Raw genomic sequence first — 25,994 nt, forward strand, 5'->3', positions numbered from 1 at the left:
ATGACTTTAGACTCCATGATGGCTTGTTGCCTGAGCGAGGAGGCGAAGGAGTCCAAGCGAATCAACTCTGAGATCGAGAAGCAGCTGAAACGAGACAAGAGAGACGCACGAAGGGAGCTGAAGCTGCTGCTTTTGGGTAGGTCTGCATGATCACATATGCTTATTATATTATTATTATTTTTAACACTGGAGATCTGCACTCAGAGTCAACTGTCGGTGTGATTGTGTTCATGCAAAACGCTGCGACCGCAAACTGCTTAAGCCACGCTGCTCGGGCCGCCACAGGATTTGTTTGTGAAGTGATATGCAAATATATATGTATTTTTTCATTTGCATGTGGTTCAGAGAGAGGGAGAGAGAGAGCAGGACTGCTACTGACACAGAGAGGAATTTCTGTGTGGCCTAAATCCATGAATGAGTGACAGAAAAGCCGGGAAACATTCAGTGGCTGGCTGCAGGAGGGCACCGGAAGTGCTAATAATTAGGTCTCAGTTTCTGTTGTCCTGAAGTCAAAGTCTAACTGGATTGTCCTACAGTTTGAAACAAGGACAGCCATTTATATTGGCTATACTGTTAACACTGTCTCTTAAGTGTCTAATCAAAATAACTGCATGCCTATTTTTTTTTATTTTTATAACATGCCTTCAAATGTTTTTGTTTTATTGGGACATTTTTGCATTGCTGTACTTCTTCCCCCGATCAGCTATCAGCAGTTTTGCCCATGTTTTTTTTTTTTTTTTTCCTTTCCTTCAGCCATTTCCAGCATGAAGCAGAGAATAGTCTGCCTGTAAACCGAGACTTGAATAACGAAAGCGACTTGGTTTTAATTAAATTTGCCTCCAAGGAGGCAAAGCGCTCTGGGTGTCTGGACCAGAGCTGGCCTCTGTTCGGGTGCCCCGCTTTGGGAAATGTTCTCTCAAGAGTTGTCAGTCGAGTCCCTGGTCTAATTTGTACCTTTTTTTTTTTAAAGTAGTTAACCCTGTGTGCCTTTTTTGTGATGTCATGTTTGGCATGGGAAGGTGTTTATCGCACCGAAGTCCGACTTTTGGTTTCGAAACGAAGTGGCATCAGAAGAACTGGCAGGAATTCAATATCTTGTTAAAATATAGCCCGCACTCTTTGGTTTGTCACAGGTGACCGACTATACACTTCCTGCTTGCAAGGATGTTCGCTCTTATAGCTGAGTCAACATTTAACAATGCCAAGCAGAGCAGCTTATAAAAAATTTTAAAAAACCTGCTTTCCGGTCTTACATCCCAAACAATATTTATTCCTGCTGGATCTTTGGGATTTATGTGCTTTTTGTTTAAACGTGTTCAAATATCGATGTGAAAGTTTATTGGAGCGCGGCACAGTGGCTTTACTACATATGGTCGTAATGGCCTCCACACCTAATCTTTGACAACATTTAATCTGTTGACAACTTCGGTCATTTGAATATTTCAGGTGGGTGAGCAGTTCAGTCACCTGATTAAAAAGATTTAAAACCATCAATCTGTTCAAAATGTATGATCTTCTACAAGGTGAAATCAGTTGAAACCATTCTTGGGGTACCCTTGATATTTATTTCTTACTCTGTAATGGAAGTTCTTACTCATCTTTGTCATAAAACTGTGTTATGACCACAGTGCTCAGACTTCCAGCTACCCTTTACTCTCATCAGTAGCAAATAACTAGCATGTATTTTTAAAATAATAACCAGAGACTGAATTGGTTGACTCTATCAGTGGATTGCCACTGATGGAATGTTTACTGATTAAGATTTCCTTGCAGTCAACTACAATCTAATTTTGAGTTTTATTGCTCAGTCCTACATCTTAAAGTGATTTAACTTGGCACCACACAAAAGGCATCTGCTGGTACACCTAAACATTAGAATTGGTGCTGATTGAGACACGCATTACTTTAGTTGTGTGCGTACAAACGGCATACATTTTCACAGAAAATGGTAAAATAAACATAATAGAAGCCAATTTTTCCTTTTCACCTTGTAGTTGAGAGTTTATCACTAGTCCATTTTAGGGCCCTATGGTTGTCTAACTTCATTTGGAATTTATTATTAACTTATTTGCCGTTATCATTTGTTAATTACTTTGCTCTAAATTGGACAGGAAACTCTTTACGAGGGCGTGTGGTTATGGCACTTTTAAATGCTCATCTGCTACCTGTAAAGAACACTGTTGGTTTTTGTCTGATGTTTTTAAGGGAAGCCAATTATTCCAGCAGTTTATCGGCAGCAGGCCCGTTTTCTTCTCTGGTGTGGGCAGCTTTTACTGAGAGGAGGAGACAGGGTCATAGGGAGCAGTCTGTCGTCGGCTCTGTAGTCAATGAAAGTCACCAGTAGTTAATTTAATGTGTACTGTTTGACTTCTATAGTGAGTGGGGCCTTGTTAAAGTGGGAATGGCTGCATTTAAGTTTTCAAAATGTATTTAAAAGTAAAGGAAAAGGGATGGTTTTAGCACTGAATCAGATATTATTTATGTGTTAGATAATCGTGTTTCTGTTATACACATTTGTCATTTACTGTGCAGTCATGCCCTGTAAGCTGTTTATGTGCCTACATTTTCCCCCCTATTTTCAAATATGTTCTGTCAGTGCATGCTGTTATTAAAACTGACCAGCACAAAGTCTAGTAAACGTACCTCCAGTTAGCAGTCTCCTGATTTGCTCCTGTCGAGTCATGCATATTCCTCTGTTTGGTGCGTTGATATTCATGTAAACAGTGTTTTTGGTTGGAGTATTGCGAACTACAGATTCTGTCAAAGTTCTTAATAATTTCTCACATAATGTTAAGCTGCTCGTTTCCTTTCACAACTTCCCTTCTTTCTTGGTTGCCAAGTGACTGGCATTAATTTTTCTTGTCAGATATTACAATCGAGGGGTTTGCCAAGTAATCTGTGATTGGCTTTTAGCTGCTCCAAACCAGTGCTATGATGTTTGTTATATTTGAAAAGAAAAAAAAAAACCTCCCTCTAATTTAAAACCTTTTCACTTACTATTACCTGTTTCTAAACTAAATACTGTCAACCTAAGGAAACATACACACGAATGCGTAAATCAAAAGAAAATCACAAGACTTACTGTGGACTTGGCCCCCTTTAGTACTCTGAGCCCATCAGGTGTATTTGATCAAAATGCAGCCTTAAACTTAATGTCAGAGGAAATGAAAATTAAACTTAGTTAAAGCAGTTACACTTAGCAAGAAGCCATATTTTAAAAGTGATACTTTAGCTCTAAAAGATCATTTTCAAAAATGCAAGCTAAAATTATGGTACGGTTGGTTCCTTTTTAGTTAAAATAAAATACTTTTGCCCCTTCTGAGCCATTTGCAACGGTTGATCTGTAACCAAGATGGCTATTTTTAAAAGTACATTGAAGCTCAGATTAAAATCCACAACATCAGGACCACACCTCAGCGAATTTATGTTTCAGGCGGCAAATAATAACTTAAATTCTTCATTCCAATGTCAGGACACTGAATCTCTACATGCACACTGAGCGCCCATTTATTCTCTCCATGTGCGCACCACTCACACAGGTTAGTGGTATCTGGGTTAATGAATATTTGTTTTTGGCAACACCCAAGGATGTCTCATGCATAGAGCCTGCCTACGCCTATTATGGTATCTCTTAGCAAGTCCTACAGTAAGATAAGCAGATAAGCCTGTGTTGGCCATATTTGTTTGGTTCATTTTAGCTGCTTCCAAGGTAACGACAAACATGGCTGGCTGCTGTTGAAATAACAGAACTGCAGATGGTGCAGGTGAACAATCCACACATGGAGAAGGTAAGGTAGGTACGTAGTGTGTGGTAACATTGTGAGGTATCATGGTAAGGCGCCCCTGGTATCCCAATTATCCTAATAAGTAAATGAACTGTATTTATATAGTGCCTTTTTAGCCAATCAGGCTACTCAAAGCACTTTAAAGCACAATCTGTGCCCTCATTTCCCCATCCACACAGCACTCTACTATATCTCTACAAAGCTAATCTGAATAAGTCATTCTATAGTGTCTAATCAGTGCTTTAAAGTCCATTCATACACATCATGGGGCACACATCAGAGGCAATGAGGGTTTCAGTGTCTTGCCTAGGGACGCGTCGGCATGTGACTGCTGCCAGGAATCGAACCTCCATCTCTCTCATTAGAGGATGACTGCTCTCAGCACTGAACCACATCCACTCAGAGGTAATCAGCGTTGCTGAATGCCGAGTTGGTGCATACCTTCCAGGTCATCACTTCCTACAAGTGTGGATCTAACAGCACTGGGCTGACTCTCAGCCAAAAGTGATCATGCTAATCATCACCCACGTGAGCTGCTTTCCCAGAAACCCCTTTGCAACCTCACCCGGCACACTGGGATGACTGTGTCCACTAACTCCAGGTTATAATAATTTGATTCGTTTGTACACTTAGGTTTATGTGGACTTTTTTTTCTGTTCACTTGGAACATTGTGGTAACTTTCACTTTCAATAAACTACAAACTCTTAGTTGTTTTTACACCGATCAGACCCGTTTAACCAGCTATTGTGGTTATAGCCATCAGCAGGATGGTTAACATACAGCTAGAACGTCTGTGTAACAGTAGCATCTTTTTTTCATTTCAACCAGAAACTTTTCTATTTGTTGGATGTCTATTACAGCATTTATTTTAGTATGTGATAAGTAGATAATGTAGTCGCTAGGCTGTTGTTAGTGGAATGTGTTGTAAAAGGAGTAGTTAATGTGATATTAATAAAGCAAATGTTTTTATCCCCCATTTCTTCAAATAAAAATGAGGATTTATTCCCGGAAGCTCTTTGAAACACTAACATACCTTTTTATAAAAGAGAACCTTTTTCTATATTGCCTCAATTTATTGCCTCAAACCAAAATTAAGAGAAGGTGGAAAACAACGCTTACACCAGCATGTCTTTTAATTATTTAAATGGTTAACTTTTCCGTTTAGTTACAGACATAAAATTATACTGTGATATAAAATGTTTGCTAAAACTAGCAAATAAAATGCACATTCATGCTGTTTGCAGCAGCTGCCTGCACCAGTCTAAAGTGGTTCGGAGTAAATGACTTAATTGGCACTAATGCAGGATATTTATACGCTACTCTACCAAATGTTTTATCCAGTAAACCAAAAGTTTGAACCGGTGTGATTATTGAGTTCATCCATCCATCCATTCATTTTCTTTACCGGCTTTTTCCTTCCGGTCACTGTGCGAGAGGCAGGGGGACATCCTGGACAGGTCGCAAGTCCATCACAGGGACACATGAAGACAAACGGGGCAATCATTCACACGCTCGCTCACACCTAAGTTAATGGGTAACTCTTACTTGTCCCTAAAATGCATGTTTTTGGTGTGTGGGAGGAAACCTTAGTACCCGGAGAAAACCAACGCGTTCACGTGGATTAGATGCAAACTCCATACAGAAAAGCTGGTGACAGCTCTAACTTCTGTTCCCCTGTGCCTCCTGTGATAATAAAATTGATCAAATAAAAAGTTGTAAAAAAATCTATATTTACTTTTTTAGAATAAGTGGAAATTGGGACCCTGATTTGAGGGATTAAAGTTTTCTTACTGTTGCAAACTGCATTCAGTTAGTATTGTAAAGGTTTATTAAAATTATTTTAATAGCTGTTGAAGAGAATTCATTTAAGTTTAAAATAAGTTTACTTGAACTGCTGTAAAAATCGAGATTTAAGTTGTTTAGAATAACTTTCTTAGTAGAGCTTTTGTCAGACTTGACCTTTGACCAGTTGTAAATTCATTTTAAATATTTTTTGTCCTCTTTGTAGATGTTTTGTTTGTCAAAATTGTCCATCCAAATCAAGCATTTTTACCAGTTTCATGTGGTGTTCTGTGCACTCATAGATGAGAAGTTGAGTTTCACAGTGAGGTACGAAGACAAGGCAGGTGTTTGTCGTTCTTCACTGTTTGTCAGCTCGCTCTGTTGGTTGAGCAAACTGATGTTGACACACCCAGAGTTTCGGCGGTTATATGGGAGTCAGATCTGTAAAAGACTGCCCAGTCTTCCTCATGTCAGTGCCTGTCTGGCTTATTGCTGACACACATGGTCCTATTAAATCCTTAGTTTATTAAAGACTGAGTGGCATGTTCAAGACCTGAGAGACAAACAAAAACTAAACAAATTTAGATTTTTGAGAAAAATGAATAACAAGAAGAGACAGTATTTTTCAAATATGCATTCCTGCAAGTTGCCTGTGGCGTTCAACTACAGAGGGCAGTCTAACAAGATCCTAAAGATCAAAATCTATGACCCAGCCATCCCTTTCAATCTCCTGGAGGACCCCAAAGTGTACTCGGAACCAAATATAAGGTCTCTTCAACGGGTTCTTGGTCTGCCCTGAGGTCTCCTCCCAGTAGGGCGTGCCTGTAAAACCTCCAGAGTGAGGCGCCCAGGAGGCATCCTAATCGATGACTCCTTTCGGTGTAGAGGAGCAGCTCACAGCTCTTCTCACCTTATGTTTAAGGCTGAGCCCGACCACTCTACAGAGGAAGCTCATTTTAGCAGCTTGTATTCAGCATCTTGTTTTTTCTGTTCATGATCCAGTCCTCGTGACCATAGGTGAGGGTTGGGATGTAGATGGATCAGTAAATCAAGAGCTTCACCTTTCTACTTAGCTCTCTCCTCACCACGTTTGACTGGAACAATGCCCTCATTATTGCTGACGATACTTGAACCTCTCCGCCTAAAGTAAAGACTCACCCCTAACCCGGAAAATTTACTGTGCACAGTATATTTTTCAGAAGATAATATACTCTGACATGAGTTTAATGGCTACCAGAAGCTGCAGCTGTTGGATCGGACTTGAGTACCTGCAGATACACCAGCGAGAACGCTCCAGTTTGATGCTCTGTGGTCACTCTGGGCGTCTACTCAACTGGTACTTCATATTGCGCCATCTACAGATGTGATGTGTTGTCACAATAAGAGCATCGGGCGACACTGGACAACTCCTTCCCTTGGGACACGCTGCACTAAGGTCCTGTTGTGATCTGTACAGTGTGGGCGGTCGGAGCCAGGCACTGCCAGCAACAGACTAGGTGGGACAGCTCATAGGTGTGAAATAAAGACTTCTGCAAGCAAGCTGAGCCATTTAATGTTTGTAGAAGGGTAATTGTATTGTTTTGTTGTTTTATATATATATATATATATATATATATATAACATAGATTATATGCACACAAACAAACAGTAAAGGCAAACATTGCTGATATTTTTGCATATTGCAAGCTTAAAACTATTTTAAATCGTCTTAAGGAAATATTTTTGAAGTTCTTTGTTTTCCCATATTGTTTCTATCCTGAGTACAGTTGGGTGGTATTTATTTTTTTTAAATAAACTTTGGCTTTCCTCAAATTAATACGACCAGTTTCTTAGAAGGCAACTGGACTTTTTTGAAGATGTTTCACATTTCGCCCAAAATGCTGCTTGAGTTGTGAGTTATGTGAACATGGCGGCGCAGTTGTCGACACGTTACACTCATCGCGGTCCTTCTTTTAGACAGTAGGTGTTGCTATGGAGAAAATAATGCCACAACACAGCTGGAATGGCTAAAGTCATGAGGAAATCCACAAACACAACTACACAACAGTAGTAACTTGTTTGCCTTTGCATGCCGCTTTCTGTTTGTGTGCGTGCTTTAACGTGTGCTTTTGCAACGCAAACTGATCTGGATGCAGTACGTTTACAATAAATGTCTTCGAAGTACCTTTACAAGTTTACACTCAGAACATCCTCTACTCACTTGATTAGGTGAAATCACAGTTGGTGACCTGTAAACTACAATACTTATGTGTAATGGAATATCTGATGTTTTTGTACAACAAGCGGTTTGATTAAATGGGAACCAGAAGAGGCCAAATAATTAAATTGACATCCTAATCCTTTAGAAGGAAAACTATGCCAGGAATTTTTCTCAAAACTGTAACAGAGATCCTGCTCATACATCCCCTCCCTCTTTCTCATTCTTGTGCTCTTACAGTCCATTTGCTCCATGAGGACACATTTTTAGACATCCAAATGCTGCACAGGAGAGGCCTGTTCCTGTCTTTCTCTTTAAGAGAAATGTGAAAACAATGTGTCATCGTTAAGGTAAATGGACGAGAGTGTAGATGATGAATGCTGTTGCTTGGATGGTTGGCACGACTTAGCCTGGGAGGTGTCAAATATATGCCATGTTCCCTCATTTCTGTTGCTGCATTTTGAAAGGTGACACAGTATTTCAATGCAAAGGCTCTTTTTTTTAAGGTACCATGTCCCTAAGAAAATGCTAGATTATTAAGTTGCTCTAACTGGCAGATGTAAAAAAATGACCCTTCAGCAAGAAGAATAGTTTCAGTTCTTAAAATTATAATATTTTTTAAACGTTCCCACAGGCACAAATGCTCACCAGACAATAATTAAGTTTGTCCACATCCTGACCATTTCGTCCAACGCTGAGCCGAAGTGGACGTTGCTTCCTGTTTGATTTGTTTGTCACTGTTTTAAGGAATCGTATGCTCAAAATGGCTTTTCTCCTTCTTTCACAATTTATCCCTCATTCTTGCCTTTTATTTATGCTTTCTTTAACCTTTTCAGTATAGATGCCAAACTCTGCAACATATAATACTAATACCCCGAAGAGTGTTTTGGTTTAAGGTCAAGTCTTGTGGATTTTGCATTATGTGACGTTAGGGTTTATATAGTATCTTGTCTACGAAAATGGATGCTTTATTTGTTGAAATAAATGGTTATCAGAGCTGATATTCAGCTTTTTCAAAACATTTTTCCTCTCAATTGTTTATTTTTGATCAGTTCTTGACAACTTCTGAAAAAGTGTTTTCCTGAAGTGTTGCTCTGATGCAGCTGACTCTTGTTTTGCAGATTTCCACCATTCTGTAGTCTCTTGCAAAGCCCTTTCCTTAGCACTGATGGGTTTCATCTAATGCGTTTTTAAGATCTTTAATATCTCAAGGATACAAGACTCACTGGATAACCTCATCAACCTCCGTAATGATCATAAAAATGAATGATTTTTTTTAATGAAAAGATGTTTATGAAATGCGTATTTGCTATCAAACATTTGATGGCTGTTTTAGGTTTTCAGAAAGATTTTTGAATAATTTTTTTTATTCCCAGTTCAAAGAAAATGTTCAAGAGAAAGTTAAAGAAAGCAAAAGGTCCTTGAGGGATACAAAGCTTTGTGGCCATCGCCAGCTTCCATAGCTCTTCAATTCCCATAGCCCGAGTGGAGAGTCTTGGCTGAAGCGGTTTTTGGCATTCTAAAAGACATGGCTGCAAATAAGTTGCATGTTTGACTGGGCTCTCTGAATACACACTAAAGCCTATCAGCTGGTGTTTTCAGCCACATTTTTAGAAGTATGGTGAAGGAGTTGCCATGGGAACTAGCATTACCCCTCAGGAGTAGCTCCAATGAGTGTACAGTTGCTTGTCCATGAGAAATGTTTCTGCTTGCTTTTTCAGTTTGGCAGGATAATGGGTTTGTTGAGTCAATCTGATCATACCCGACAAAAAGACTTTCCTTTTTCTCCTTATTGTCTCTTTGGTATTTTGAACGAACGCGTTTCCTCTGTCCTTAGTTATCTGTGATGAAGTTTGGCACAAAGCACTTTTTGTTTCTCTTTGTGTGTTTGGGAGTCTGGCTTTTGCTACCTCTTCTGATGATCAAACCAAACAGAGGCCGTTTTTCAAGAGGGGGACTTAAGGGACGAGGAAAGGTTGATTGCAGATGAGAGTCAATGGATTTCCAACACCAAACTTTGTCACAAAATGTAATTTTACAATGTTAGTCAGTAAAGTGCATGCATTGCTGATGGGTTTCTTTTTAAATTCCCCCCTTTCTTTTTTTTTTAAAAAAGTAAATGTGGACAATGCACACTTCTCTTGTCCTAGTTTCCTGTCTGCTTTAAAATATCCCTTATTTCTTCAGCATAAGGAAAATATTAACAAAGAGATCCTTAGTCTTTTCCTTGATTTTTTTAAAAAATTTTTTTTTACTCTGGCCTTCCTTACCCAGTATCACTCCCTCCTGCTCAGCTCTTAAATCAATGAGAAAGTGATCTCTCCAGTGCAATTGCTATTTTTGTCCCTGCCTCAAAAACACAGTGTCTGAAAGGGAAACTCCGATGTTGCCTGACCTGCTTTCCACAATTAAAGATCCTGTCTGGTCAGCGCTCTGGCACTCTTGCTGTATGCCCAACTATCTCTAGTTTCATTATCATTTGATTTCATTGTAATTGGTTAGTCTTGAAAAATGCCAAATGTATGACTTGTAACAACACATTCCAAAATCTGATCTGCTGCTAAAGTTGATGCTTTAACTAAATTGCTCATATCCCAAGTGTTTTGTGATGAAAAGAGATTACTGCCTCTTACAGATTCTTGCAGATTCAGATTTACATATATAAAGAAAGTGGTAACTTTTATCTAAAAGAAAATTTAGCTGTTTTCTTGTTTAAATCTTATTTGGATAACTTTTACACAACTGGACCATCTCACTCACAGATAAATCTCTAAATAAAATGCTCTCAACTGGCAAACAAGTTTTGATGCTAATCCACAGCAATTTAGGATAAATATATTCCTTTTAGTTTTAAAGTAGATATAATAAAGGTTTGCTATTTTTGCTTTGTTTTGTTTTTGTTTGTCTCACAGCCAGCTACACAAACAGACTAGTGCGTTTTTTTTATTTTTTATGTTGTCCAGAACCACAAACAGGAGGATAGGAATTCATTTGTTGTATTGTCTGCCTCACTTTTGGTTTGTATGTGTGGTTGTAAAGTTGCTGTTTATGTAGCTTTGCAGATTACATGAATCATCTTGAATCATGCTTTTAAGTTTGACACACAGTTGAATATATATATATATATATATATATATATATATATATATATATATATATATATATATATATATATATATATGAGAACAATCAGCCTTTGAGTGGTAATGGGAGGTCAAGCCAAACACTTTAATTCCAATGCGTGGTTTATCCTGGTGTAAACAGTCTATAACATCAGTATCTTTCATTTTTGTGCCTTTTTTTTCTTACCAACCCTAATAATTTATATTTTCTATTATGTTCTATTAAGGAAAAGGCTCACGGCACAGTTTTTCTGACTGTTACTACGAACCCTAGGGGATCAGTCTTGATAGTTGTGGCTTTAGATTCATGTTGTAAATTCTGCGCTTGGTAATCTTGCTCAAATTTCACATTTCATTCTGAATTTTGAATCAAGATCGATGGAAGAATGATTCACAAAGGTTTAGTTTGATTTCATATGATTATTAGTAGTAATTCATATTATCTGCAAACCGCAAAGCTCCTGAAAACTACAGTGACAAAATGATGTGATTACACAGAAGAAAGGAGACCTTTTATTTTCTAGAATTTTAGGAGATTTTACACATCTAGATTTTCAGATGTTGATTACCTTGGCTGTGATAATGAGCGTGGCTTGAAGACAGCCAAGCTCATTTGCCATCTAAAGAATATTTCCAGGAGGAAACCAACAAAAAGATTTCCGCTCAGCTCTACAAACCTGTCAGACTTCAGCCCTTTGAAACAATTAAAATCAAAAACCTCGTAAGAAGCAACCGCGATCATTTCACCTGGCGTCTCTTTCATGAATGTAGGTGTGCAGTTCAAGGTGGCTGTTCGAATGCAGGAATATTCTGAAAAGGCTTTAGAATCAGGGCTTCAGGTTTCCTCTGCAGCAGAATAGCCACACGTCCAATTCTGTAAATCCTACACAGGTTTTCTGCATGCGTAGATATGTTAATGCCAGTTCCTTGGCACTTATTGTCTGTTCATACAATAAGCCCTTGCATTCAAGGACTCGAGAGGAAATCTTACGTGGGTGCAGACATTAGTGTGTGCTGTAAATTGGCTCATTGACAGAAATGGATGTTTAAGATGCATCTTGAGGCAGAAGCCGTTTGGTTTATGGGAAAATGAAGAGAGGTAAATGGGGACTGTTTAGCAACATCATTCTAAAAGTAGAAAACGCGTAAATTAATTGCTGAAGGAAATCGTCAGCTGCATCCTTAAACCTAAACGAGACTATAAGTTATACCGTCCAGAACATGTGCAGCTGTTACTGCGGTGACTCAGACGTCCGTGTTGGTAGAGGTGAGATCAAGAGATGAGTAGTGGAGAGCTGGAGCCGAATTGTGGAGGAGAGGAAGACTACTCTGAAAAGACCACTGCATGGTGAAAGTAAAGGTTGAATTCAGCTTTTAAATGTCCATTTTCCGGTGGTCGAAACACTTAAAGTTAACATTCTTGTTTAAACTGGATTCTGGTTTGTTTGGAAAATGATTCCATATGAAAATAAAGGACCTGCTGTGGGCCCTGTCATGTGGAAGCTACCGAGAGTGTGGGGGAGGGATCTGTGGGGATCTGCGTTCTTTTCTTTCTGGGATAGGACTGGATCCTACATACACACAGAACTCTGTGCACCTGACTCGTTAAGCTAAGGTGAGCCTCTGTGGTAAACGAAAACGTAACTACAGTTTTCACGTCGCGCTTCTCAAGACAACCAAAGTGAACACAGCTATTATGCCCTGAAACCTGAATGGATTTAAATATATCGTCATATTCATTGATCACCAAGAGTGCAAACAGAGACTGCCTTGGCACTGAGGCTTGGATTATTGCCTGGGGACACAGTAGTGCAGATTTCTTCACACACCAGGGTGTGGGTGGATAGACGAGGTCAGCTTGTTGCAAAGACATTCCTATTTATTACCACACAACAGAGTTGTGTGTTTTTTGTTTTTTTTTAAAAAGCTACTTTTAAAGTAGGTGGTAATTCTGGTTGACCAGCTAAGACTCTTGGCATATAAAAGGCTTGGATTGTTCTGCTTGCTTTGCAGAAATACTTTTGAGAACTACATTTTATTGAGATTCTTACACAATTTGCTGTGTATTGTGGTTTTCATCAATTTTTCATATATTTGCATTTTTTTTTGTCATATTTAAACATGTTTCTTCCAATTTTCTTACTTTTTTGCACAGTTTAATTAGAATGAAACCTCCTTTTGAGTCGTTTCTCGCTGGATGCCAATACTCCAGACTTGTTTTTTTTGTTTCTGGGTCCTATACGCACAGTAGAAGACTGTTCTTGTTCAGTTCATGTAAGTGTTTAACACCATTTTTTTTCCAATGGCTGGCTAATCTGTCAGTGTGTTGTCTGTGTTTTCAGGTACTGGAGAAAGTGGCAAAAGCACTTTTATTAAGCAGATGAGAATAATTCACGGGACCGGCTATACGGATGAGGATAAAAGGGGCTTCACCAAGCTGGTCTATCAGAACATCTTCACCTCCATGCAGTCCATGATCCGTGCAACCGAGACGCTCGCGATCCCCTTTAAGTATGCAGAGAACAGGGTGAGTGCTTGACGTGATGAGTAAAATCTTTTCTCCCAAGAAAAGATGCACCTTCAGTAGGGAGCCGGTGATACAAAGATAACAAGGCGTGAAGTAAACCAAACGTTCTTCTTCCACAAAGCTCGAGCCGTTTATCATTCTGAATAATTGTATGCCTTAAGGCCCTGTTCAGACCTGGCACAATATATCCGTCTTGTGATTTGATTGTATGTGAGCAGCTCTGATTGAGAGCGTTCACACCTGGCAGTAAATGCTTACCCCAAAACCTTTTTGCCATAGGATATCAGTTGCCTGCTCTGTATGCAGATACGTCACATAGTGGGCTGTCAGATCACCAACAAATAAATTACTATATTATTATTTGGTTCAGCCATTTGAGTCACATTTTTGTAGCATTATCTCTTGATAAGCTCATTTTATATACTGTTGTCCTGTGAATGACACAACATCACAGCAGGTCCAGTCATCTCTAAAATTAATCAGAACAAACTAAAGAAAAACTTGCCATGATGTGTTCTGATAATCCACTCGGATCAATAAAATCCTGACATAATGGACATTTTTATTGACAACGATTCTGACAACGTTAATTAAAACATATTTTAGCCTAAAAAGCAAAACAAAAAACAAAAGCCACGACTTGAGAATATTTCCAAGAATGACTGTTTAATTATCTTTTAATCATCTAGCATCTGAGTGGACTTTTTTTTTTTTTTGGACCCTGAGCCATCCAGGTAATAACGCTGCTGCTTATACGGGGTCACATCATGGCGGTCCTACAGCTTGGCTCAGGACGGATTGCGTTCAGACTTTTAAACGTGTGTATAAAGGGCTCCCAACCACCTCTAAAGGTGGATTGAGTGAAATTGTTTTCAATGCACGTCAGGGCCGTACACTCATATATTTAGCACTACCTGAATGCAATCAAATCACTCAGGACAGATTTTAGGGCCAGGTCTGAATGGGCTCTCAAATGTTTGTGTGAATTTATTCAAATGTAGATGCATGTAATGTAATGCATCCAATAATTGCTAATAAACTTTAGGATTCTGTCACATTTCATCTGCATTTGTTTTAACTAACTTTATGTATAACCAAGAAAATCAATTTTTTCCTTCTTTTTTCTTCTTGTATTGTTCTGTCAGCACAATGCTGAGATGGTGCGGGAGGTGGATGTGGAGAAGGTGACGACATTCGAGGAGCCGTACATTAGTGCGATAAAGATGCTTTGGACTGACCCTGGCATCCAGGAGGCTTACGATCGCCGGAGAGAGTACCAGCTCTCCGACTCGACCAAATAGTACGTCTGTGATCTGTCACTGTAGCATGTTTCATTAAATTCTAATAATGTGTAGAATTGAATAAGAAAAGACACAACTGTTTCACCTGTTTGTTTTTTTTTAATTTAATTTAATTTTTTTTGCCAGAGCAGCATTACACTCATCTGAAGAAAGGGAGGGTCGAGTTCAGGCAGAAAAAGAGAGATTGAGGGAAAATAAGAATTTGCAGCTGTTTAAATTACTTGCATAAACATAATTTATATTTACGTTGCTATTTTATAAAGTTTATGCATTTCAGTAATTAATGTATTTTTTTTATGCAATTCTATTTTTTCCTGCTTCGACAAAAAGCAATGACTCATCTCTTTGTAGTGTTCTCATTTTGATGTATTGTTGAGATGAGTTGGTGTGTGTCCATGTGTATCTAAGTCCTATGTTCCCTCCCTCCTCGCAGTTATCTTAACAGTTTAGATCGAATAGGAACGTCAAAGTACGTGCCCAGTCAGCAGGACGTCCTGCGTGTGCGAGTGCCCACCACCGGCATCATTGAGTACCCTTTTGTCCTGGAGAATGTTCTCTTCAGGTACTGGTTCCAAGTGGTGCTGCTGATCTCGATGGTTGGCCAGCTGCGAAACGCTCGGCCAGCCAGCTGGAAACCGTCGATGCTGCTACCTTCATCTGCCCCGTGCTGCACGGCAGGCTCAGCACTTTTAACAGGTTCCTGATGGTACGCTCTCAAAGACTGGCGTCCAGAACAGACCCTGAACTTGATGTCGGGATGGGCTAAAACTCGGGCAGATGCTAGGCACTCCTTTGAAAATCACAAACATTTAGTTCTTTGCCGGACCTGGCCTTTAAAAGAGGAAAATTTTGTCTTTGGGAGCTGCCATCAAGGAAAGAGCTGTATTTCTGAGAACATGTAAGGGGGAAGTGGAATGTAAACCCCTATAACTCTTGGGAATGGTCTTCTGTGGTTACATCTGAACTGATGGACTTGCATTTGGAGGGATTGTGCTTTGTCTGCTGTTATGCTTCACTTTCTATTTCCTGCCTCTCCCCCCGTTTTTCTCTCTTTCTTTCTTTTTTTTTTTTTTCCTTCTCCTTCTTCCTATCTCTAGCTATTTAAGTGATCTGGATCGTATTGCCGAACCGTCCTATCTACCAACCCAACAGGACGTGCTTAGGGTTCGAATCCCAACCACTGGGATCATAGAATACCCTTTCGACTTGCAAAGCATCATTTTCAGGTAGAAGATGACCTACTCTACTGTGTCTATCCCCAAGTTTTTACCACACTCCCTCTTAAATCTGTGTTACCTTGCTTAACAACATGCCTGATGTTCTCATTTTGCACGTTAACATATTTCCTGATTAAACCCCCTATACTACTTGGAGAATTATCAGAGTGAATTACTGAAATTTTGACGCCTTTTTAGATAAATTGATAATCTTAAATTGTTTTCTAGGTTATTAATAAATGTTTCAGTTCTGGGTATAATGATCACCAAAGTAACATCATTATCTCTGAAACGGAGCTTCTACACCGTGTCGCTTTTGGTTTTCCAAGCTGTACATTATGCAACTTGAGCTGTCATAACTTGTCTCCTTTCAGTTCTTTACTGTAGATGCTCCGTCTTAAACTATTGCTGCCTTGAAACTGTAACCATCATCCGCTAACAGACATCTAGAGTTTCCAAAACCAACAATTACAGTTTAGCTTTATTTATTTGTAGAAACAACAACATTATGTCTGACAGAAAATTGCCTCATGTGGCATCTATAGAATTAAAACTCTTACGTTTGACCACATGAACATCATCAAAAAAACGACCGGCAAGTGTAGGTTAGTTTTGTTTTTGCAATGATGTATATTTTTTATTTAGATGAGTAAAAATGTATAAGTAGATTTTATTAGTTTGTAATGATTGTATTTTTAAATGGTTTTTCAAGACAGTCTTATCAAATGGTTCCTAGTTATGACTGAAGTATCACAATTGGGTGCTTTATGGCTTACGGAACCAAACAATTTGTCTTTTGGCCGTAATAAACTTTCGACTCTGTGTTCTGCATCCTGACCCAATGCTGCAGAACAGATTCTATACTCTGGATCACTGATAGGTCTGCGTTGTTACCCAGCTGTCGTCAAATCATTTTACTAAATTCAAGTCTAGAGGAAAAATGGGAGATCAGTAAATATAGGCTTCATGACAGAGGCTTTTATTTAAAAATATAGTTGCACCATAATTCTCCCTGCCCGTGTAACGCCGAGACAGAGTGCAGAACATGGCACAGATACTGTGTCCAGCAGCTTCCCTTTCTCCTCCTCTTGAACAAAGATGAGGAGATGGAGATGGACCAGGGTAGAAGAGTGATTACAGAAAAGTGCAAATCGATAGGAACCCATCATGTCATCTCCCTCCTACGTTTGGCAAGGCTAGAAATAACTCTGCTTGCAATACAGCTGCGTTAAAGAGGTTCCCAGCCACCTCGCTGCAGCTTGCAGATAGGCTCAAACTCCCGAACGTGAATCGGCGAACACTCGCAGTGACGTCAGTTTTGTGCAGCAAGGTTGGGGAGCATTAATACAAGTTGGCAGTCAATGTGAGGGGGTCTTTATTAGAAAATAATTGAGCTCTCTGTTTGGTGATGAATGAAAAAGTGTGGTCACATTAAAAAGGGAGCAGACTCGATGCATAATGAGGTGTTCCTCCAGAAAGGCTCCGCATGTGGAACTGTACTGTCTCAACAAGGAAGCCTTTCATAGTCAGACCTTTCCTTTAGGTTTACTTCTTTCTCTTAATGAGCTTCAGAGGGCAAAGAAAACGTAATTTCATTCGGTTTGGCCAACATAAGACAACTTGAAGAGCTAAGTAGGTCACTGATTGTTGCTAGAAGCAAGGAGGACAACTGATGGGAAGGAGTTTTTATTTCAAGTTATTATATATTTTTCTGAGAATCTGGGTTTATCAATGCCATTCCCTTTTCTGACAGATTGCTTTAGAGTTTTAGGGTGCAGCTGTCAAACCGTTTTGTCATTAGGTTTAAATACTGAAACACAAACCTGTGTAATTGATGAAAAATGAATGTAATTTGTTGATTTTGGTTAACTTAAAAAGGAAAAAGACGAATTTTATTTGCTCCTTCTGCCCCCTTCCATCCTTATTTAGTACAAAAATGGTTTAAATTATTGCTTTTTTCTGCTTTCATTCAAACAAAAGATGAAACAAACTGATTGGGAGGGGAGGCAGTCAATAAAAAAAAAAACAATCAAGCTATTTTTCCTCCTAATCAGAAGCCACAACACGCCTTGTCGTCCTTTTGTTCTTCCCTTTCCCCACACTTTCTGTAAAAATTCTCGATTCGTTTTCCATCCTGCTTGTGTGTCGCTTCTCTGATTTCACTCGCATTTGTGGTGACACCTTGTGAGAATTTCAGGAGAAAAAAAAACAAAAAAAACGCTTCTTGTTTCACTTCATATCTACTGCATGAGCTGTTCTTCATCTGTGGGAGGTGGTTGTGCGCACATTAACACTTCCTGGTAGTCGTTCACCCGAGGGGAGGTTTGCTCTGTCCGCGCTGTGTTTTTAACATCAAATTCTCATGTCCACTTTTCCTCTGTTTGGGTTCGCGCTGCAAAAATGAGGCTGTGTTTAGAGCTTTACAAGATTCATTTGATACGGTTTTATTTAAAGTGGTAATTTGATAATTCAGAGTCTCTTTTTAAATACGACAGACCACATTTGAGTAAAAAAACTGTCACTAAAACTGTTGAGTTCTTGGCCCTATTTGACCCAAATCTGTTTGCTGAATCACTACAATGCTGTGGTTGTCTTATAAAACTTGTACAATATGCATGAATTGTAATGAACAATATTAAATGAAATTGGTTGATGTGGGACGAGTGTCCTCGTTTTCTGTAGTTTGGATTTCATCTGGACCACAGAACAGCTAAAATAACAAAAGTTAAATCCTTCAGATAGAAAGTGGACTGCAACCTTATCTTCTTTTTATTTAAGAAAACATTATTAATCACATTAGAGAGTAAATTAGGTTTATTTTTCTTTATCGATGACCCTGTCTGACTCAATTATTTTTCCCCCATCCCGTTTCAATCAGGATGGTAGACGTTGGGGGTCAGAGGTCAGAGAGGAGGAAGTGGATCCACTGCTTTGAGAACGTCACTTCCATCATGTTTCTGGTGGCGCTGAGCGAGTATGACCAGGTTCTGGTGGAGTCGGACAACGAGGTGAGACACTTGACTACCGGAGACTACAAACGTTTGAATCTGTTTCGTCTCAACAAGGCTTTAAGTTTGGAGCTTAGGTCTTTTATTACTTAATTTTTAAACACATCTATGATATCAGGAAGTGAGTGGAAAGCAGCATACACAGAAAAAGAACATGAAGCTGCAGCTATTGCCAGCACTTACACAAGCTCCCTGGCAGAAAATGGTCTGGCAGATCTGCTGCTGTGTTGGCACATCGTCTCATCTGCTGATATTTCTGGACGCTTGACAAAAGAGCCAAGTCAAAAATGGCCTCAAGAAGTCTGAAATGAAAGCGGTGGACATTTGCATTGAAAAAAAAAATAAATTAGAGAATATGGAGAACTTTCAGGGCTCGCGGGCATGTGTGAAAATGGCTGGAGAGGGCCAGAAACGGATGCAGTACATCCCCTAGCAACTGGACTTAAAACAAAATGATGACACTGTTAGACTTCAGGCCGCCCCTTCCTGGAAGCCAAAGCAGCGCTTTAGTTTTAAATCTCATATCACAAGTAGAGTGACTCAGAGTTTGAGCAGGTGCTCCATCGGACTGTTCTGTTTCACACCGATTTGGATTTCAGCTTCAGTTTTTACACTAAATTACCACACAAACATGAAACCTCGAGTCCTTCTGGGTTTTATTTTAACACAAGAGAACAGAGACTGTCAGGAGACGGCAGCACTGACCACATTCCCAAGCACACAGATTGTAAAGTTTGCCGCGGATACAGCAGTGGGACAAATGTCTTTTAAAGGGGGTGTACAATATGGAAATGGGAAACACACATCAATAACAACCTTCCTTCCAACATGAAATAAACGGCTCAAGTCTGGGTACAAGAGTTTCCACATTCTGTTACAGATGTGCAGTAAGGAGCGTCTGCAAACACAAGCCGCTCTACTGTAGCCAGTTTTGTTTTTTTATCAATTGGGGTTATTTACTGCACGTAAACAGAATCACCAGACGATTTATGTTCCAGCCCTCACCTGTGGTCATACAAGCAAGCTTCCTCTACAGTCCTCCAGAGTCACTGTTCCTCTGGATCAACAAGAACCAGTCGAGGGGGTTGGGCACCTGGTAAGGACATGTTTTGGGCATGCATCACCAGGAGGAGACCTTGGAGGCAGTCCCAGGATTTGCTGGAGAGCTTATGTCTCACAGCTGGCTCGGGAATGCCTAGGAGGCCCCCAAAAACGAGCTGGAAGAGGAAGCTGGGACAGGAGGAGGTCTGGAGGGATTATGAGAATAGCTTTTCCCTTCAGATCACTGTAGATTGTTGCCCCTTTGGTTTTGGGCTCAGAGATGGTGTGTTGTAAAGTGCACTGAAGAAAAAAAGAGTGGGCCATTTATGATATCAGTAGCTTGTGGCAGGAAATTCTCTTTTTGCTTTCACCTGCCTGGTTTCCAGCATCAGTTGTTTTCTCCCAAACATCCGAGCAGTACATCCAGCACCCAGTAAGAGACTCAGTCTATGTGACAAGGACAACAGTTACACTCTAATAATGCAAATGTACAGTTCTGAAAAGGTCAGAAAGGCTCAAGACCTTTTAGATGATCACCATATGTGCACAACTTAATCATTTCTGATTCCCTCATAAATCTCAGCCAGCTGAATGTAAAAAATTCAGCTGCTTACCTAAGATGTTTTTGGCCCGTCACTGTTCAGAGAGAGTTATTTGTAATGAAGCTAATGTGATCAGGCTCTGCATGCCCTCCGACAACAAACCTTTTCTCTGACTGTGTCATATGACGACTGGGTTTCATAAACTAGACACAGTTGCCAACTGGACTTATTACTTCTGCTGTGCATTGGTACAACTCCATCCTCAAGTTTATCAGGATACGCCTTCATCCAGCCTGGCGACGGCTACACGGAACCAATTAAGGGAAATCTGTATGCTTCCTTCCTAACCTTTTACGTTTGTATGATAACAGGTCATATGAGACGACTGAGAAACGTAGTTTCTTCATATCGTGAAGAGATTTTCTTATCGTGATGACAGATTGTTTTCCAAGTCGCAGCCTGAAACTCTGAACCTTCAGACCAGTCGCAGCCAAACAAGACTATTACTATAGATTGACAATTCTTCTGGCGGGTGTTTAATGACTCGTCAAGACTAATCCTTCAGATTGATGCCGACAGGAACAGAAGATGATGACATTTGATTGTCGCTGTAAGTCTTAATAGGTTTTCAATTTCAGTCACGGTTAGCATTTTAATGTTTGAACAATTACTCTGCAACAGGGAAAATGTACTTTTGTGGATTTATCCCAGTTTATACTCTGTGCATTAGTACAGAAATAATAAAGGAAGTGTATTTTTTTTTTTGTATTCTGAGTCTGTCAGCTTGTCATTTTTTTTTGTCCATCTGTCCTCTGCTGTAGAATCGTATGGAGGAGAGTAAAGCTCTGTTCAGGACCATCATCACATATCCCTGGTTCCAAAACTCCTCTGTCATCCTGTTCCTCAACAAGAAGGACCTGTTGGAGGAGAAGATCATGTATTCTCACCTGGTGGACTACTTTCCAGAGTTTGATGGTAATGTGGTTGTTTTTATTTTACTTTTTTATATATTTAGTAGTAAACAAGCACTGTTTAATGTTATTTAAGTCTGAATATGACCGTGTTTAGCTGTTTTTATGAAGGCGCTTTTAGTGAGTTTTATTTTAGAGTGACACCTTGTGGTTGAAGTGTCGTACTACAATACAAACCAATAATTTCTTTCTTTTTTTTTATTGTCATTTATTAACGATGTGCCTCATTCTAAAGTAGCTTTTTCCTGTTTCATGTAGTTTCACACAATCACTACAGTAAACTAATAAACTGCCACTTTAATCCAGTTTTCAAAAAGATGAATAAATCGTGATACAAGTTGCTCCTTTTCCAGGTCCCCAGCGAGACGCCCAGGCAGGTCGCGAGTTCATCCTGAAGATGTTTGTGGACTTGAATCCCGACAGCGAGAAGATCATCTACTCGCATTTCACGTGCGCCACCGACACGGAGAACATCCGCTTCGTCTTCGCGGCCGTCAAAGACACCATCCTGCAGCTCAACCTGAAAGAATACAACCTGGTTTGAATGGAAGCCAGCAAGATGCCACCACCCCAACCCAACCCACCCCTCTCTCTCACACACAAACAGTGAAGAGTTAACTTCCAGAGATGCACATCTGCATGAAACACACAGCTGCTCAGAGAGACGAGCGTTGCTTCAGTCTTTACCAGACTAACACTATCCTTATTCTGCTCCCCCCCTCCTCCCTTCATGCTCAGATCTTTGGTTTGCTGAAGTTTTAAAGAGTCTGTTTTGTGGTTTTACTAACTGCTGCTCCTGCACAGTAACACATGAAACACGTTGACATATAACACTCATTTGTCCTCTTATTGGAGCATTCAATTGGCTCCTCTTGGCCCTCTCTTGCCCCACCATATGGCTCACTTTTCTTTTTTTTTAATCACTACACTACATTAATACTTGTGCTTGAGCGTTTGAGGTGGGTGGAGGGCCTTCTCCGGATAGAACAAGCTTTTATGGACAAAGGGCTCTCTGCTGCACTTAAAAAAAACCAAAAAAAACACCCATGCATGCTACACACTACAGCATGAGGTTTCGAGGCCAGGCTGCAGACTCCTGGACTCTGCTCATCTGCAAAGGATTACTAATTTTGAAACCATACACCCAGGCCATGCGAGGTGCAATGAGATACTTTGTTCCCTCACTCTGACTCATGCGAGAGCACAGGAGCTCTGTTGAATGTAAATAAGGTTTTCGTGCTGCTCACACAAAGTGAGGGCTTTACAGAGATGACTAAATGTGCTCTGCTCACTTTAGATATTCTTGGTTCTATTAATTCTGCTCTTGTTTGTCTGTCGAAGCTGAATTGAAGATGACTACTCGCGGAAGTGCAAAGAAAAAGAAACTCACATTGTATTCCTCTTTAATCGCCTCTCATTTTTTTTAAGTGTTGACTTGCATTATTAAACGGGAATCCCAACACTAGTATTTATACTCTTGACCAATGAATTACATTGCCAAAATTAAACTGAGCTGTGTTCAGAAACTACATTTCTGTTGGCGGTCCACGGTTGAGGGGGGGTTCAGATACTAAGAAAATTGAAATCTTTGAACCATTTAGATGTCGTTTGCATAACGAGCCACTCCGTGTGGCTCCTTTATATGTTGACAGTTGTCTGAGTTGAGTTTGTAATAGTACTGCATCTTTTTTTTGTTTCTTTCCTTTTGAGATTTTTATATTTCCGTGCACAACATGTGATTGAGTATTTCAGATCAGAACATTGGTCAGATGTAGATGAAATAAAGCTTTTTTTTTTTTTTCTTTTTTGCGCAGCCAGTTAAAGCTTCAAGTCATGAGTTGGTGGTGATCATCTGTAGGGCTTCTTTCTGCTTTTTTTTTTTTTTTTTTAAATGCCATCAACTAATATTTGATGAATAAACACAGCAAGCAAATAGGTTTTGCTTGTTGTTGTTGTTGTTGTTTGTCTAATGAGTCAGGCCTGTGTGTTGTTTCAGTAAAATGAGACTTCCTAATTTGAGCTCAAAGTTTTTCCAACTTTGGGGGACGGAAGAAATTTTATACTGCTGTAAAATATCAACCTATTTTATGGACAATTGTTCCATCTTTCTAACGATACTTCATATATTTTGTTCTTGCGGTTCAGTTTCGATGTGCTTGACGGTGGAAAGCAGTTTCCATGTCAGGTTTGTGCTTTATGCAAATGAAAACTAGGAGAAAACGAAACAAAAAAAAAGTGGTTGTTAAATATTTACTGTTTTAAGGATGCTTGCCAATTTTTTTTTTGGAAAATTTTTAAGGATGTGCGTTGGGTCTTGGTACTAATCTCATATCATGCGTCTTGCCTGATAGTTAAAGTATTTCATAAGATAAGAGCTGATTTCTTTTTTTTTTTTTTTGTCTTCAAAATGTAATTCAGGTAGGTTTTTCGTAACTTCTTCATCACAAGGGCTACTCCTAGCAGCTTCGGTAAAAATGAAAGGACTTTCTGGACGGCTTTTAGCAAACGGTGCAATTAAAACCTGGGCAGCTGAATCTGACATTGTGTTTGAGGTGACGGAGGAGGAGGTGTGGGGGGGCAGTGGTCCACAGACACTGAGATGGTGTTCCTGTGGGGGAAATCTGGTCCCAGTCCAAATCTTTGTTCACTTTCCTTCTTTCTTTCTTTTTTTTTTTTTTTTTTTGCCTTTAAAAGAGAACGGCTAATGTCAGAAATAATAGTTTCCCCCAAGGTTGCAGTTGCTTATCTGGTGCCGCAGCTGTTGCACCGTCTCATCCGGCAGTTCTTCTCATGAACCCTTACCGGTCTTCTTGACCTGGTCGTATTTTCCACGATGTGCATATTTTCATCTCTAGCGTTTCCATGTGGGACTTTGGTTCAGACTCTAGGAGAGAGAGGGAGGGGAAAGGGAGCGCTGTGCCGCGAGCTGGGAGGCTCGCATCAACCACGCAGAAAGCATCTCTACTCGTCCTGTGGTACTTTCTCCTCTGTATTTGAACTTTTTGTTAAATGCTTTACATGTCAGACTTTTCTACAGAGACATTGTGACCAAATTAACTTTAAGGGGGTTGTATATTATTTGTGTATTCTGTGCACTTGTTGACAAAAGCCATGATGTTTTTACTGTCCACATTCTGAAACGCATAATGAAGGAGGGGGACAGATATATCTTTTGCTAAGTGCCACTTTTTTTTTTTCCTTCCTTTTTTCTTTTTTTTAATGAAATGATTAAACACTGACTATGTTTTAGAGCTCCAAATTGGTTCTGTGGCTATACATTTACATTCCCAGCATGTTTTGTTTAAAAAAAGAAGAGGTTTCTTTGGTGCTTCAACCAATATTGAACAGCCTGTTTGGTTCATTCCTTGTGATGCTTTTCATACAAGTTTTGTGGATGCTACGATTGTTTTTATTTTAAAATATGATGATAAACTGACAGACTTGAGCTTTGTTTAGAAAAGAATATTGTGTTGTACTGCACTGCAGAAATGACGTCTTTGGTTTTTTTTGTTTTTATAAATTTATTAGAACTCTTGGCTTTCAGGAAACATTCTGTTATCCCAAATTGTGGCTTATCACCTTAAAGGACACGTGAGTGGCCTCTTGTGTTTCCATTCTGCTCCAAATGAATCCCTGTCCTGTAAACTTGAGTTGGCTTCTGTTAAGATGGCAAACAAAGTGTCCCATGAGGGTGTTGTCTCCAAGCAAATAAAACGTGTTGCATCAGTTTTCACTTCTTGACAAAATGTCAGTAAGGTTTACACCTTGACTCAAAGCGAGGCCAGCGGTGAAAGTCACACGGATGCGTCAGATATTTTAATTTTATTTAATTTTTTTTACAATATGTATTGAATTTGCTTAATGTCACATATATAATGAATTAAAAAAGAAGAGTATGTGACAATCCAGTGCAAAGAAACACTCATCAGAGACGTTTGAGTATTGACCCAGCACTACGTGGTAGATTTGTAAAAAGAAAAAAAAAAAAAACAGGCTGTTTTTAATCGATTTAAAGTTAGTTGAATGAAAACGGTTGCAAGCAAAGCCTCAGTATTAACGTTGTTTTTTTTTTAAATTAGTAAAGGTACTGAAGCAGTTGTGCTTTGGTGGCTTGGACAGCAGTCGAAGTAAAGAAAGATGCTGCATGTTTCCATCCACCACTCTCCCCGTTTTTCTTCTTTTATTCGATCGGACTGTGGACTTGATGGGCCGGCAGCCTTGAAACTACACCCCTGCAGTGGACTTGCTTTCACGCAACAAGGATGTCCGTTCGTTGGTACTCTTGGTGTGTGTGTGTGTGTGTGTGTGTGTGTGTGAACACTATTGCTTAAGCTTCAGATCCAACCCCTGTTGGCGGGATGGACATACAGTGATTATTAAAAAGCTATCTTTGCTTCTCGTTTTTCTTTTGTAAAGTTGACAGATCTTAACATGTGTATTTAAGACCACTTGATAACAGACTTAAAAAGGAAAAAAAACAAAACAACAAAAAAAAAAACA

At 39.6% G+C, this 25,994-nt stretch overlaps 1 protein-coding gene across 2 annotated transcripts; it reads left to right on the forward strand.

Annotated features, from left to right (window-relative positions):
• Positions 1–25,994, forward strand: LOC108230762 (guanine nucleotide-binding protein G(q) subunit alpha). Of its 2 annotated transcripts, none has more exons than XM_017407265.2 (7): positions 1–136; positions 13,230–13,414; positions 14,560–14,714; positions 15,149–15,277; positions 18,811–18,940; positions 21,345–21,498; positions 21,848–25,994. In XM_017407265.2, exons 1-7 carry the CDS (start codon positions 1–3, stop codon positions 22,036–22,038), a joined length of 1,080 nt encoding a protein of 359 aa, XP_017262754.1. In that variant the 3' UTR covers positions 22,039–25,994. The 2 variants fall into 2 exon arrangements, with proteins under 2 accessions (XP_017262754.1, XP_017262753.1); XM_017407264.2 differs by lacking the exon at positions 15,149–15,277 and adding an exon at positions 15,813–15,941.

This window comes from Kryptolebias marmoratus, linkage group LG24 (genome assembly GCF_001649575.2).
Source record: "Kryptolebias marmoratus isolate JLee-2015 linkage group LG24, ASM164957v2, whole genome shotgun sequence".
NCBI lineage: Eukaryota > Metazoa > Chordata > Actinopteri > Cyprinodontiformes > Rivulidae > Kryptolebias > Kryptolebias marmoratus.